At 35.9% G+C, this 15,908-nt stretch overlaps 1 protein-coding gene across 1 annotated transcript in view; it reads right to left on the bottom strand.

Moving 5' to 3' along the window:
• The window catches only part of LOC150087303 (protein ROP-like), a 176,423-nt gene that overhangs the window by 63,588 nt on the left and 96,927 nt on the right, over positions 1-15,908 (bottom strand). Inside the window, exons 9-10 of the mRNA XM_090371968.1 lie at positions 4,543-4,753; positions 2,431-2,569 (exon numbers count right to left, since the gene is read on the bottom strand). Of these exons, the coding sequence (XP_090228094.1) occupies positions 2,431-2,569; positions 4,543-4,753 (350 nt within the window). The remainder of the gene's footprint in view (positions 1-2,430; positions 2,570-4,542; positions 4,754-15,908) is intronic.

Raw genomic sequence — 15,908 nt, 5'->3', positions numbered from 1 at the left:
ACATAAAAAGTTATTGAATATTAATTTGCTCTTATTTTGACTTGTACAATACAGTAAACTGCTATTATAGTGCTTTTTCAAGGAAATGTCCCCAAAGAGCACTATAAAGCAGAACCCCTCTTTTTTGAAGGGTACTTTTCATCAATATTGTGGTAGATTTATGCTGAGTTTTAGCCTTTTTGCAGTGTTTATGAAGAGCTATGATTTATGTGTAAATTAAAAACCAGAGCACTTAAAATATACTAAACTTGTTTTTTTTTTTTTTTGGCATCTTCAACTATTTTTTTTTATTTAAAAAGAATGAAAAGTTTTAAAAAGATTTTAATAAACATGATAAATGTTATTAGCCTATAATAATGCTGTCATTAATGAAATTTATTGAAGCAATGCTGAACACGTGCATGAACAAAAAATACACAGGGAATAAAACAGAGGAATAAAATTTTAACTGAAAAAAAAAATAAATAATAAATAAATAAATAATAATAAAATAAAAAAAAACACAGAGGTGAGCATATGCAACAATAGCTACACATTGAGTTGTAAAGAGTGGCCTTTCTGCCTTCAAGGTGCAAGTTAAATAAGAAATTACTTGTAACAGGAACAATTTCTAGAATTTATTCTCCAACATCTCCTTCCCAAAGATAAAGACGAAGGAGGGTTATATCTGGGTTTATTCCTTCTTGGGATTTTTTTAAAAAAAGGAATATAAGCAGGAAGGCATTTAAATAGGAGTGCTATAGCTGTTAAAAGATGCATGGTATTTTTATATGGATTGACCATGGGACCAGAACAGAAATTTATATCACATGCTATATGCAAGTGATATAAAAGAGGCTTACTGTATTACAGTGAAATTATTAAAAATTGCAAAAAATCATTAAGAAACTCATAAACATCTTGTCATTACTTTTTTTTTTTACGTAATACTATAATGGCTTGAAAGCATAACCTCCTCCAATTTTTACAACTTATTTTCATGTTATATCAGCATGAAATGTGAATACAGTTTATATCAAACATATCCACAATTACTATAAACAGAGATGACAATACTTAGTGGAAGATGTGTAACATATGCAGACGTGTTATTTGAAGCATATTTAAAATGGTCTTAAAAAATGCACATGTACGTGCACACTCCCGAAAATGTTAAGCAAAATGGTGGTATAGCACTGGGTGGTGAAATTTTTTACCACCCAGTGCACTATCTACTTTTTTGCCTAGTATTCAAGGCTCAGCCATTCCTCTCTCATGTCTGGAGACTATACCTCAACTTCTATTTACACTGGTTCACACTTGGGTGGTCATCCTCAGTATCATATTTTTAGACTTGCATGTGGGAATACATCTAGGACTGAAGGCACAAGAGGATTTGGCTGCCACAGACAAACCAAATTCTGTAAAAATTCACCAGCCTTGTTTCACAAGTGTTGACCCAAGAGGGGAAGACCGTTACCACAAAAGGGTGTACCTGGTTAGCAATGATGTTTAGGTAGGTGGTAGATGTCAGAGTGCCCGTTACATGGATGACTGGACCCAGGGTATCCCAGCAGAATATCACCGAAAGCATGACACCACCGCCATTGGCTTGTTTTCATCCCATGGTGCATTCAAGGGGCCATCACTTCCCCAGGTAAACGATGCACATGAACCCAGTCGTCCACATGGTGCAAAAGGAAACGTGATTCATCGGACCAGACAACCTTCTTCCAATCACTCAAGCTCCAGTTTCAATGCTTGCATGCCCATTGTAGATGCTGTTGCGGTGAACTGTAGTTAGCATGGGCACTCGACGTGGCCTGTGGCTACGCAGCCCCATTTTCAGCAGGGTTCAATATACTGTGTGTTGTGACGCATTATTCCCGTTGCCAGAATTCCAATTACCGGCGAGTTGTGCCACAGTCGCCCTGCTGTTGCCACATACCACCCAGGAGAACCTTCACTCACTCTCAAGCATCGGTCATCCAACACCTCGCTGGCGGTGCGTGAGTTTCCCCCTCCTTGGGCCAATTTCGGTAGGTACTAACCACAGCTGACCGTGAGCATCCCAACAGCTGTGCTATTTCGGATATTCTCTGACCCAGTCGTCTGGCCATTACAATTATTTGGCCTTTGTCAAACTCGCTGAAGTCCGATGCCTTCCCCACCTGAAGAATAAGAGTAACTCAGTATCAGGTGTTTTTTATACTGTGTCCCGACCCACACTGTAGTTCACCTGCAGTTGCTTTGATTTGCATAATGACTTGCTGGTCATAATGTTTTGGCTCATCAGTGTATCTACTACACAACACTAACATAATGTTTTTATTAATATTAACCAGTTATTCAGACATCTGATTATCTGAACCACTCATTATCCCATTTAGTCTGAATAAATGACACTCTCTGCATGTCACAATTAGGTTCAAAGAGCTATAATTAACTTACCATTCCTTGAAAGGATATAAAGCAGAATAATGCGGGTCTTGTCTGAGGTACTAACAGTAGTGTCCAAAAGAATTGGAACAATATTTCTCATTGGATCTTTAATCTTTTCACCTTCTGCATCAGTACCCATAGCCAAATCCTAATCATTGAAGAAAAAATATTAAACGTTTAAAGTGAAAATGAAATTCTCTTACTATGATTATATGAAATGGTTAAGAGTAATGTATTAGCATTAAATAATGATAAAATGATACAAGGAACCAAAGTGGACCATTTATCATCATGTAAAATAAAAAAAATTCTTGATTTGATCCAGATATCTGTACAACATTTCCTTCAAAACTTCCTTCCCTAAGTTTAACAAAATTTATAACCAAGGGTTATTAAACTGAAAAGTTCAGTTAATAACCCTTTTCACCAAACAAATTTTTTTTTATCATGTCTATAATTAAAATTCCTTAAATTTAAGTAAATGTTCTATAGCTTCACGGATATGCACTCCCATCACTTGTGAATTAAAAAAAAAAAGATAACCTAGTTCAGCTCAAACTTTACTCTCAATCTCAAATACATTTATCACATATATGAGTGCCCTATACAGATGTTTGATCTTGACAATCTGCAACACCAAAACTGAAGCCATTCTGTAGAAATACATCTTTAACCCAATCATTCACCTTATTGCTGCATGCTGCACTTTTCCAGAAGACCCACATCCTTCCTGAAAGTAGGTCACCAAACTTGTATACAAAATTCAAGGAGTGGCTTAATGAGAATATCAATTACTCAACTCACAAACCTGATATTACTGCAACAAACTTTCAGTCCAACGAAGTTTTCTATCTTGATAATATTGATGGTGTCAGCAGGTTTTCTGTGTCTAATTATTCACTTTTAAAAATTTTTCTGGAAACATACAGTTTACCCACGGATTGATTTCTTTTCTGTGAGTAATGCTATCTGTTAATGTATCGGGTGTCAAATACTACTGTGGAAAAATAAAATATTTTATTTTATTGATGGATAAAGTGTATTGTTATTTTTAAGTCGAAGTTTCTTTGCCACTAACACCTTATAAATTGTTCATTAAATCATACATTATCAATTAGTACTCTGAACTGGTCTCTTAACAAGTTTCAAAGTCAGTGAATAATTACTACAAATATAAACAACAACATAAAAAGAAATATTATTCCCAAGAATTTAGGGATGCAGATTTGATTTGTTCCCCTATATTTTTAAGTAAAAAATGCTGATATTATTGACCATATTTGAGGTGTGCAAAACATGTTCCCAATGTAAAGCATCAAGATAAAGGAAAAACAAAAAAACATTTTGGTCAAAATGTGGAAATTGATTTGGATGATATACAGGATGTTGTTATATTCATTTCTGGTAAAGTGCTGGAAGTAGGTAGCTTGTACTGGAAAAAGTACAATCTTCCTATCACTGTAACAGGTCAGATTCACAGTAAAATGTTTCTTAAATCAGAAATCATCAAAAAATATGGTTCTGATAAGACAAAAGCAACAGCTACTTTGAATGCCTTTGCATCTGACAAAACTGCTAGAATAGTGCAGCGTTGGCCAAAGTGGACCATTTTTTTTTTTTAACTAATGTCATTTTCAAACTAATCTTTACATTTGTAATAATGATAATACAAAGATTTATCCAACTGTCAATATTTTTGAGGATAAATTACAGAAAATTGTGAGTACTCTCCTTTCTGTACTTGTCTTGAAAGATGATTCTACTGAAAGAAATATAGATGAGATGCTTTTCAGAATTTGAATGCTATAAGATATTGTTTGGATACTGTATAACAGGGGCCAGAAAAGGGGTGACAACAGCGTGGTGCATGCACGCACACATATATACTCAACTAAGCTTTGTTGCCAAATATTGCCTGTATATTAATAAATTTGATCTGGTAACAGTTAGTTGTAGTAGCATTTCATGTTTTATCCTGAATATATCTTAGAAAGGATGAAATCTGTTGGACAACATCAATCCCACAACTGGAGATATGACCACAGGTTTAATTAAGAATATTATTCTTTTGTTGCTCATATACACATTAAGAAAATATCCAAGAATTGTGAAAACACTTACTTGTTCAACTTTGCAAAGTTTATCAGTTTTGCCTTGGTAACACTTCATGCAGTCCTCCGCTAAATGTAAGTAAGTAGAATATTTGCTTAATTCTTTTTGATACTGTGGCATTTTCTTGATCATTGTAGTAAGATCTTTCATGCTGGCTTTGTCACCAGAAGAAGCCATCCTTTTGCTTTCAATGAATGTTTTTAACTGTTTGGTCACTTGCCTATTTAAAAAAAAGGGGGAAAAAAAAAACATTATTTGATTTCCGTTTGAGTGTGTAAAAAACAGCAACAAATCTCAGTGTTAAGAAGACTATTACAGTAGGACTGTGAATTATCTGAAGCAATCAAGAAAATGATGGACAGTTATTTTCCTTAAGTTAAAAAATGTTCAATCAATAAAGTAAATTTAAGTTATGTCTAAATGAGAATGAAAAATTCCAGCCAATCTTAGAGCAAAAGGCTGGACATTGTGAAGACTTGTGCTGAATAGGGTGCATCAACGGCAATTAAGGTTATAGCGTGCCAAGCCAATGGTATAATAAAAATCACTATAAAGGATAAGACTCTAAAAACTCAAATATATCTGACATGCTGCCATTGCTGGATAATGGCATAGTATTTTGTATAAGACATGCACATTCAACTAAAATGGCTGAACTGTTAAAAAGGCGTTGCAGTATGCAAACAGGGAAATTATCTCCTCAGCAATGTGGGAAACCCACCAGGGGTTTCCCACATCTGCAACGTAATACTTTATGAAGAAGTACAGAATCTCTGTAAAAGCCAGAAAAGTGTAATGTCTAGCTTGTGTCATAGTAGAATTATGTTCTGTTGTTGTGTCTATGACTGCTTGGCTGCAAGATCTCTGCATTACCTGCCACCACAACTGGGAGGTGAGCCATGCTACCCATCATACCATGGTTCCCTGAGCTTCCTGACAGAGACTAAGTTATAAAAAAAAAAAAAAAAAAAAGGAAGATACGATTGTAGGATACAGACAAAATTGGGTTTTAAAGAGAGGTCAGAATGACAGGTAAGGAGGTAGTCCGTCTTGAGTAAGGTGAAGTAGGGGGTGGGGTTGGGGAGTTAAAGTTATGGGGAAAGGTGCCCCTGTATGATAACCATCTGCCTAGAACTCTGTATCCCGCATCCAGACGAGTGCCAGCAATATCCTACCCACTATGGGTTAGCATCAAATCTCGCTCTCCAAGGAGGGGGTCCAGGAGAGCCAGCAACATCCTACCCATTGTGGATTAGCAGCTAAATCCTGCTCTCCAAAAGGAATCCAGGAGAGTCAGCAATTCTGCACCTAATGGCACCAGCAGTATTCAACCCTGTTGAGTTAGAATGTTCATTCAGATGATCATCCAGCCAGGAGGACTATTCCTCTCCCATTCAGTGGGATAGAAATCCCGGCATTGGTGGATAATATCTTACTGAGTATATAAGATCATACTAACAAGTAAATGACAGACAGCACTGATTTATAAGACATGCACATTCAACTAAAATGGCTGAACTGTTAAAAAGGCGTTGCAGTATGCAAACAGGGAAATTATCTCCTCAGCAATAAGAATGCATAAAGTAAACAAGAAAAACCAGATTGCTAATATGCAATTTACAGGTTTCAGCTAGAACAGTTTTTTTATGTGGTATGCCCATGCCAAGGTTCTTGCCCCGCAGAAAGTATTAAAGGCCTTTAATCTATGCAGGGGTCTAACAAGCAGATATCATGCTGAAGTACTGCTGATTTGGCTGTCACATCAGCCAATTCATTGCTTGTGATCCCAATATAATTAAGGATCACAGGCAATGAAACTCATGAAAATCACTGGATGTGGAATTTATCTGAGGCTGTAATACATTTAGAGAGTCTATATGTAATATGTATCTTTAGTATTGGTGGGTTTTTTTATGATCCAAGATACTGAATGCAGCTCTGCACTGTATATAGCAAATTCATGGGAGGGGATCCTGCTTATGGTATTCCTTGGGAAAATGTAGGTAGATCCTACATATATTTCGCACTTCAAGCCATCTGCATATATTGAAAAGTCAGAATAATTAGTTGTTTGTCATGAAGAGACTTTCAGTCAACTCCTAAAAGCAAAGGATGCCTTTCTAGGTAGAATGATTTGCCTGGCTGATGCGGATACATTATAAGTATAGATCTTGTTCTAGATACCAATGGGATGATTGGCAGTTCTGTGCATATTATATAGATTGCCCATGTGGAATGGGCTGGAAGAGATTCTGCTATTTTTATATTATAGCCGGTATCTCACTATAGCGCTGTCACAACTCACTATAACACTTGTTTACCAACATACAGATTGAATTTTTGGCATGTTTAACAAAAACATTTTATCTGATGTAGTTGATAGCATGAGAACGAATAGCAAAACAGCATTAAAACGCTTCCCACACAGACTTGAGAAAATTTTCCAAGCTAATTTAATTGCAGCCCAGTGACTTTATGTAGTTACGAGATCGACATCTGAAAAAATGATCAAGTTAAGGAACTCGATTCAGGTCCATTTGGGTGCGTACACACCCCAAGGTTCAGCAAATAAATTCTATAATTTTTATTCTATCGAGAGAGCTGAAACTCACTACAGCTGGAGCCGGAACTGTTTTCTTGAATTTTCCAGCTTCAATTTCCAGAAATTTCTATTCAATTTCACGCAAACGACAAAAATGTGACATGAAGTATGCATTTTTTAAGGCCCTTTTTCAGTTATTTTTCTAACCCCCATCCTAACTAGTCTAGGGCTTATAAAACACAATACTTGATTCGTTTGTTGATTTTGAGAGAGCACACCTTTGTTTATGACCGGAGTGTGAGAACCATTGACTTCGCCATTGCGTCAGTTCTCCATACAGCTATATCGAGAAGGCAAAAAAAAAAAAAAAAAAAAGACAAACACAAGCTACTGTTAGTTGATATAAGAAGCTATAGAGCAAAACAGTAGCAACAACCGTTTCTGAAAGGCGAAAAGATCGTATTTCCTTTCTTCCATGTGTATTGCACCTACTAACAGAAAATCAAGGAAATTCATCTATTGGAAGCCACAATGGAAATGGAAAAAAACTGGTGTAAAACTGATAACACTGCAATGCACATTTGATTAAAAAAAAAAAAAAAAAAAAAGTTTGCTATATTGTAATTGTTTTAGGGAACAATATCGGAACAGCAGTTTCCTGGATGTATATTTGATCTTCTAATAAAATTTCAAGAAAATATTTCTATTTATAGCTGCGTTATAAACTTCGAAAACTGGTGCGCCAAAGAAAAAAAAATTATCCGCTACGAATAACAGATTGTTTCTTGAAATGTGAATTCTTCACAAAACTGCAATATTTCCGAACAATACAAAGCAAACGGATTACGGCTAACGGGCTGCTCAAAAGGTATTGTTAAAAAATATTTGCTTGGTATGCATTTGATGTTATCACAAAGGAAGAAATTCTGTTTTACACAAGTCGAATAAATTCACCATCCACAGTCATATGCTGTTCTGAGCTGCAATAAAAAGATATACCCCACTAAAAAATAGTTTTACTCCCTATCTCTTCTTTTGTTTTACTGTGGTTTTTGGCAGATGTACAATTTCACACAATCAAGCCGGTGACTGCTAAATGCAGTGCAGTTTTTTGTATTCTTTATCTTGGAATCTCCTCTGACCATGTGGTCATCCTGGAGTATAAACAGAAAATTTGTTCATCAGAATGCTGCCCACCAATGGCACCAATTATCAACTCTTTTACTGTCCGTCTAATTTTCATTGTGTTCAGATAATCCACGTTGGGAAAATTCTAAAGTGTTACATCAATTGAGAACAAAAACCGTTTCCCCCAACATAACAAATTACTTTAGGTAGAATAAAGGACTACTACTAATGATTTTACTGGAAGGAAGTATCCACAATAAAACATCTGTACAAGGCGAAAACATGCGGTCACTCAAAAGAAAGTAATCAGTCATTTGCATTCAAGGATAAGCTAGTGATGTTTGAAATTTATAATGCAGTTCACTCACTAATATTTCCAGAAGGATTATTGTAAAATATTGTTCCCTAAAACAATTACAGTAAAGCAAAGTGGATTTTTTATCAAATGCGCACCGGACCAAAATCAGACTTATTAGTACTTCCGCATCCTAGGATAAGCTTATCTAGAGCTATAATACAAAATATTTTTAGAAAGTAAAAATGCAAAATAATGTTATAACGTAAAAATGCAAAGTATCGTTAGAAAGTAAAAATGCAAAATAATGTTAAAAAGTAAAAATGCAAAATAATGTTAAAAAGTAAAAATGCAAAATAATGTTAGAACATAAAAATACAAAATAATGTTCCCTAAAACAATTATAGTAAAGCAATGTGTGTTTTTTTTTTAATCAAATGAGCATCGTGTGTTATGTTTTATGACAGTTTTTGTTTCCGTTTCCATTGTGGCTTCCAATAGATAAATTTCCTTGATTTTTTTTAGCACATACAATACATATTGAAGAAAGGAAATATGATATTTTTGTTTTTCAAAAACAATTCGCTGTAATTCTTTCATACAACAATTACGAAAAGCAGTAAAGCAAAATGTTGTAACAGAGCGATAATGCAAAATATTGTTCCAAAGTAATGATGCTCAACTGTTTGTTTTCCAAGAAAGTTGCTTACAGTTTTATTTTCTCCTTGGATCACATTGGTAACGCTAATGATGTAATCTCGACCAGTCAATTATATCTCCATGTGTGTTGCTTCATTTTAGCCAGCAGCAGTGCAATGGTGCGCCAAATTCAAATGAATGCAGTAACATGTTAGATAATCAAAGTGAACAGCTGCTGTTTTTTTGCAGTCATAATTTCATAAAATGGTATGTGACAATACATTTTTGCTGTTTTCGAGTGAATTAATAGTTTCTGCTGCAATTTAAAGGTAGGAAATCAAAGAATATACTCCAGTTTATACATATACTTCAATTTTTAAAATTGAGTAGAAATCATGGAAATGATTAGTTTTTTTTCAGGGGGCCAATTTTCAAGTTAGCGTTAAAAATTAAGGCTTAGGGAAGCAGACCTGGACTGGGATAAGGAATATGCAATATTCCTTGTAACAAATTTATTATATGCATTTATCCATATAGTCTAATCACCACTCAGTACAGTATTAGACATTGTCCGTAAATGGACAGTTTACTCACACATTGCATCATAGCATTGTTTAGTTGGAACACAGTTACATTTTCAAAGAGTTAATAATGGCAGATAAGAATGAAAAAGCAACAAGGTCTGGACTTGGCACAAAGACTATAAAGGTAAGAAAAAGATTTATTTTGAAATTTAAACTAGACATTTTGAAGCAAATCGTTTCCGGTCAACAACAAGTGACTTATGCAATAATTTAGGACTGGCAGATTCAGCGGTAAGAACAATTATAAAAAATAAAGAATTTTAGCAGCAGGAAAAACAGCTGTTTCAATACAAATAAAGTGACTAGCGCTAGGCCGGCTATTATGATTGAAATGGAAAGACTTTTAAACAATATTATTGAAGACAATATCCAATGCAGAATTCGGTTAAGTTAAATTATTATTAAAGAAAAAGCGATTAGCCTATATGAAGAAAGCTCATCACGAAAAAAATATGCAACTATTTATTTGTGCATCTTTTCACTACTATTTATTATTGATTACAAAATATCCTATGGCACAGACCACAACTCACAAATACACGTTACCTTATGGGAAAACAGCGCTCACTTAGAGCTCTGTTTTTCTGGAACGAATTATCAGCATTAAGTGGGGGCCACCTGTATTACATATGCAAATATAATAAAAGCAATTTTATTTTATTACATAAATGGTGTGGAAGACATTTTGGTTCTATTACATATGCAATGACAACTGCTGTCATCAGAGCATCATTGGTGGTTCACTGCCATCCTCACATAAAGGCAAGATTCGTACAAAATGTTTCAGTATAAATCTGTCATGGCTCAGCGGTGGTAGTGGTCTCAATCAAGCCAATGAAGAGTGTAATTTCTAATATAAAAATAGATTTGAGAAAGAATCATAACTAAGTTTCAACTGGAAAAATGACCAGTAAAGGTGCAATAATGTGCATCTATCTGCTCTTCAGAAGCTGGAGGAATTAGTATACAGCATGTTTGAACCTCATACATTTTACTCTGAGCAGTTGATAAGTAAGCTGAATAAAGGTCACTTTTTAACAAAAATATTGTTTCCATTACTACTGGAACAGCACATAGGTCTAGATGAAGATTCTGTTTGTGATAAAAATACACAAATATCATCCTTTGATCTTAAAACTTGACTAGCGAATGATAAAGTGATTGTGCAGTCACTGGAGAAGCTGTTCTACAAGAAAATGCACTTTGACTACAAAAACCAAGACAGAGCTTCGGTGAACTTTGTTTTCTCTTAGCAAAGGAGGATTAGACATGTTAGGTCTGACACAAACCTGGAAGAGTTGTTTTAATAAAAAATAGAAAGTTAACCTCTAAGTCCAGAAAAATAGAGGTCTTTTAAAATACAAAATCTCCAGGTCATAGCATATATCTTCTCTTCTCATGACAAAGATTGTATGCACATTGATGTTCACACTTTATGAAAGCATCAATTCACGTGTGACTTCAAAAAGAAATCTATTCATTTTGTGACAGATTTCTTTGGAAGCCACAGTGTCTCGTTAAAATATTCAAAGTAATATATAAGATAAGCTTTGACCATTTTTCCAAGACCTTACACAAGCAGCTAGTCAAAGCAATAGAAATAGAGATCTGTCAGGAATTTTAGGGACCTTTCCTGGTTGTGGGAAAACAAGGGTAATTGCTTTATGCCAAGAATGTGGAAAATGATCTGGAAAAGACTATGAAGGAAGGTATTTTATCATTTCATACTGTACATTAACTGGCCCTGCAGCACTGGCCCAGATAACCCAAAATGAGATGATACAATACAGTATGGTTCTGCAGTAGTAGCAAGTGCATTTGCCAATTCTTCCTTAGTGAATGGTAAGTTAAGGCCACTTGAGTTGAAAAACAGATGCAAATTCAGAGATGTTGGCAATTGTTTCTTCTAGAGTATTAGCAGTTTGGTCAGAAACTTGAATTTGTTATACTCTAACACAAATGAAAGAAATAACATATACTCTCCCACCATTTTCTGAATTTTATCCCAAATGACTATGAAATCAATGTTTAATGCTCTGACATGGGTGCATTTAAAAGCAATAAGGTATCCGGTGGTGGGACAACACTAAATTATTTCCCAAGTTCAATTTTGTGTCTTTCTTGCCGCCTTAAACATTCTTGGTTCCACACAGCTTTGGAAAGCATGGCTCTACCACATGGAAAATTTATCATCCATGCAGCAGCGTTTTGTAATGCTGCTACACGGATAATACACTCAGTGACATATATCACCATAACATAAACTGATTCCTCCTTGATTATAATGAGATCAAATTCTGTCAGTTGTACAAAAAATTCTCCAATCTGCTTAAGCAAACTTCCACTGTGAGTTTCTAGATAGGTTTCAGGGTTGCCTGCCTGATGTAGTGGTTATTACAGGGAAGCAATTGCTTAGATAGGGATTCTGTTATCATGAGAAAAGAGAAAGGAGAGCAAGCAGAGAGAGAGAGAGAGAGAGACTGGAAGTAAAGAACATAAGGTAAGCATGTGGCAGCATTTAATAAAGAAAGATTCCAACATTTAATAAAGAAAGATTGTTAGTGTCAAGCCCATATTAAATTACATTTATGACCTTAAATACACATGTATAATTTAATATATGATCTTTACTCTCAGATACAGAGGTTCTAATCCTACCAATTCTCACAGGTTTGAGGATTGTGACCTGCAGATTACCCTCACTATGAAGCAGGTCCATGACCTTCTTTATTAATTTTTGTTTTGCCCCACAGGGTATTATGTCCATTAAAGTCGCCAAGGAGTAGGAATGGAAGTGGCAATTGGAAAATAAGGTCATCAAGATCTGCATGACAGATGTTTGTCCAAGGAGGAAAATATGCAGGGTTTACAGTAAATGGCATATGAAAATGTAAAAAGGACAAATGCTTGAATAAAAATAAGGTGAATATACTCTGGGACATTTTTGGTTTAAGAGGACATTTTCAAGATTTAACACACAAAAGTTTAGTGACACCACTTATTGTTCTTGAGCATATGGTCTCTACCAATGTATTAATAGACTCAACTGCTATCATTTGGCTTTCACTGGTAGAAAGTATTTAAGGAGTTCAGAAATCCTAATTTCTTCGGTTAGCTGAAGACACTATGGAAGAGCAAAAATGTAAAAAAAATGGCCTACTTATTGGAGGAATATTGTGACATGTACTTAATATTAAGTGCAGTAAGGGAATGCCACTGCTGATGCTGCTACTTGGGAATACGCCTGGCTTGCCATTAGCCAGATGCAAATGTCATCTAGCTGGCAGCTTAACTGCCGATTGGGAGAGCAGATTTGGGTGAAACCTAACTAACACACACACACACACTGCTGATGCTGCTACTTGGGAATACGCTTGGCTTGCCATTAGCCAGATGCAAATGTCATCTAGCTGGCAGCTTAACTGCCGATTGGGAGAGCAGATTCGGGTGAAATCTAACACACACACACACACACACACACACACACAAGTGGAGGCAGCACATACTGAAGGGAGGATATTGCCACATTAGAAGAAACCCCTACAAGTATAGTCATAACTTAAAGACAATTTGCACCTTGCATGTGTGCATCACCACCAACATGTGTAAATCTGTCACCTATCCTGATAAATCCCAATTTCCAACACTAACATGCAGATGGGTGTGTATCCTTCAAATAGGCCTTGAGGGTTGGAAAAGTTATGATTCATACTAACTGCAATTGACTACACCAACCATATATGACCAAAACTTTATTAATATAAATTAATAAAGAAATCTAGGGTGAACTCATGCTTCAAAATTAGCAATATCATGTACATGACTACCAATGGTTAAAGAGTCATAACTAACAATAATTAGAGTGAGTGAGTGAGTGATGGGGGTTTAATGATGCACGAGCTGCTGGGGCTCCACCTATTCATAGGAAAATGATAAAAATCAAATTTCAGATATAATCAATTTATGTTTTATTAGAGTGATGTTTTAGAATTTATGATACATTCCAATTTTTTTCAAAAAAGAGAAGAATTCATTGATGTTTGCATCGTCACCAATAATATGTTTTAATGTCTTCGGTTCCGGAAGATTTTTTTAGGGAAAGGAGGATGGATATTCTGTCCTGATCATAGTGAGGGCAGTCAACGAGAATGTGTTTGACTGATAAGTGCGAGGAACAGTGTGGACATTGAGGAGGATCCTCTCCTGTAAGTAGATGAAGGTGAGTCAGATATGCATGTCCTATCTGTGCGCGTGCAAGCACTACTTCTTCTCTTCATACTGTTTTGGTGCTAGAGCGCCAAAGCTGTGGATCCTGTTTCAACTGATAAAGTTTATTATTGGTTTGGGTGTGCCATAACTCTTTCCACAGTGCAAGACATGTTGTTTGTATGATATGATTATAGTCATAAATTGGAATAGGAGCAAGCGTTAAATCACAAGTTGATGGATTTTTGGCAGTTTTGTCAGCCAGTTCATTCCCTTTTATCCCCGAATGGGCTGGGATCCAGCAAAAGGTCACTGATTGATGACGTTCCTCAATTTTTAATAAGAGGCTTCTGATTTGGTTTAAAATAGGATGAACCTTGTAAGAAAAGTTTTGCATTGCTGTAATTGAGCTTAGAGAGTCAGTGTATACAATATATTTTAGAGATGGGTAGAGATTCAGGTTTTCTAAAGCTAACTTTATCGCATGAAGTTCTGCAGAGAAGCTGCAGGTGGAAGGGAAGCAGAAATGATTGTAGAGGGAAATACTGTTGCTGCTCCAATGGCTGAATGTGATTTGGAGCCATCAGTATATATTGGCAATAAACTAGCATATTTCTGAATATGGCTTGCATGGAGTTGTTTCATGTTGAGTGACGGTAGAAGATTCTTTCCCCATTTTTGAAGATAAGTATCACAAGTTAATTGTGTTGTGGAGGAGGTGTCCAAGGTGGGTGAGATCATTTCACTACGTCTAGCCTGTTGACATTAGGAATATTCCAACTCTGTATTATTTCAATTAGGCGTAAGCCTGCCGGTCTTATTTTACTGGGTTTATTTCTATAAAGGTTTTGCAGTGGTGGATTAAAGAGATATGGCCCAATAGGATGTATGTATGCAAAGGCTGCATACTTCTTAAGTATGCAGCCTTTGTATTCGGGCTGCATACTTAAGAAGTAGTGTTTTCCTGCGGAGACAAAGAGGGGACTCATGTGCTTCAATATATAAACTATGGGTAGGAGATGTCCTGAATGCGCCAAGGGCAATACGCAATGCACTATACTGTATAGGGTCCAACCAGCGTAGTGTACTCTTTCGGGCAGAATCGTAGATTGGAGCACCATAATCCAAACGGGATCTGATCAATGCTCTATATAACAGAAGCAAAGATGTACGGTCTGCTCCCCAAGACATTGCAGATAAAGCTTTGAGTATGTTCAGTTTTTTGAGGCAGGAAGTATGCAGCGATTTAATGTGCTCAAAGAAATTTAATTTTCTGTCAAGGATTAATCCCAGAATCTGATATTGTTGGTCACTGGAATGGTAAAATTTGACATCTGAAGTTCAGGATCTGTATGCATTTTTCGTTGATTACAAAAGTGGATTGCAACAGTTTTCTGCTGAGATAGACGATAGCCATTGAGTCCTGCCCACCTTTGGACCTTATTCAAGCATAACTGCAGTTGCCGTTCAATGGATCTCATATTCTGAAAATGGCAAGAAATGGAGAGATCATCCGCATAAAGATAGGTCTCAACTGTATTTGGAAGTTCTTTTGTTATAGAATCAATTTTAAGGACAAAGAGGGTTGCACTCAATACAGAACCTTGTGGCACTCCTTCTTCCTGTAAAAATGTCAAAGAAAGCAAGTTGTGGTATTGAACTTGAAACGAACGATTCTGGAGAAAGTTTCTGATGAACATAGGAAGGTTGCCTCGTAGACTAAGGACATGGAGGTCGCTGAGAATGCCATGACACCAGGTAGTGTCAAATGCCTTCTCTATGTCTATGGAAACCAAAACGAGATGTTCATTTATCACAAAGGCATTGTGAATTGCAGACTCTGCCTTGATCATGAGATCTAAGGAGGACCTGTTCTTATGAAAGCCATGCTGATTATTACTCATTAGGTGTTGTGTTTCGATGGTCCAAACAAGTCGATTATGAATAATTTTTTCAAGTAATTTACCGAGGCAACTGGAGA

The sequence above is a fragment of the Mastigoproctus giganteus genome, chromosome 4 (assembly GCF_048544385.1).
Source record: "Mastigoproctus giganteus isolate SK-2022 chromosome 4, ASM4854438v1, whole genome shotgun sequence".
Taxonomy (NCBI): Eukaryota; Metazoa; Arthropoda; class Arachnida; order Uropygi; family Thelyphonidae; genus Mastigoproctus; species Mastigoproctus giganteus.
Note: the sequence above shows the minus strand (reverse complement) of the source record. Positions and strands in the feature narration are given on the sequence as shown.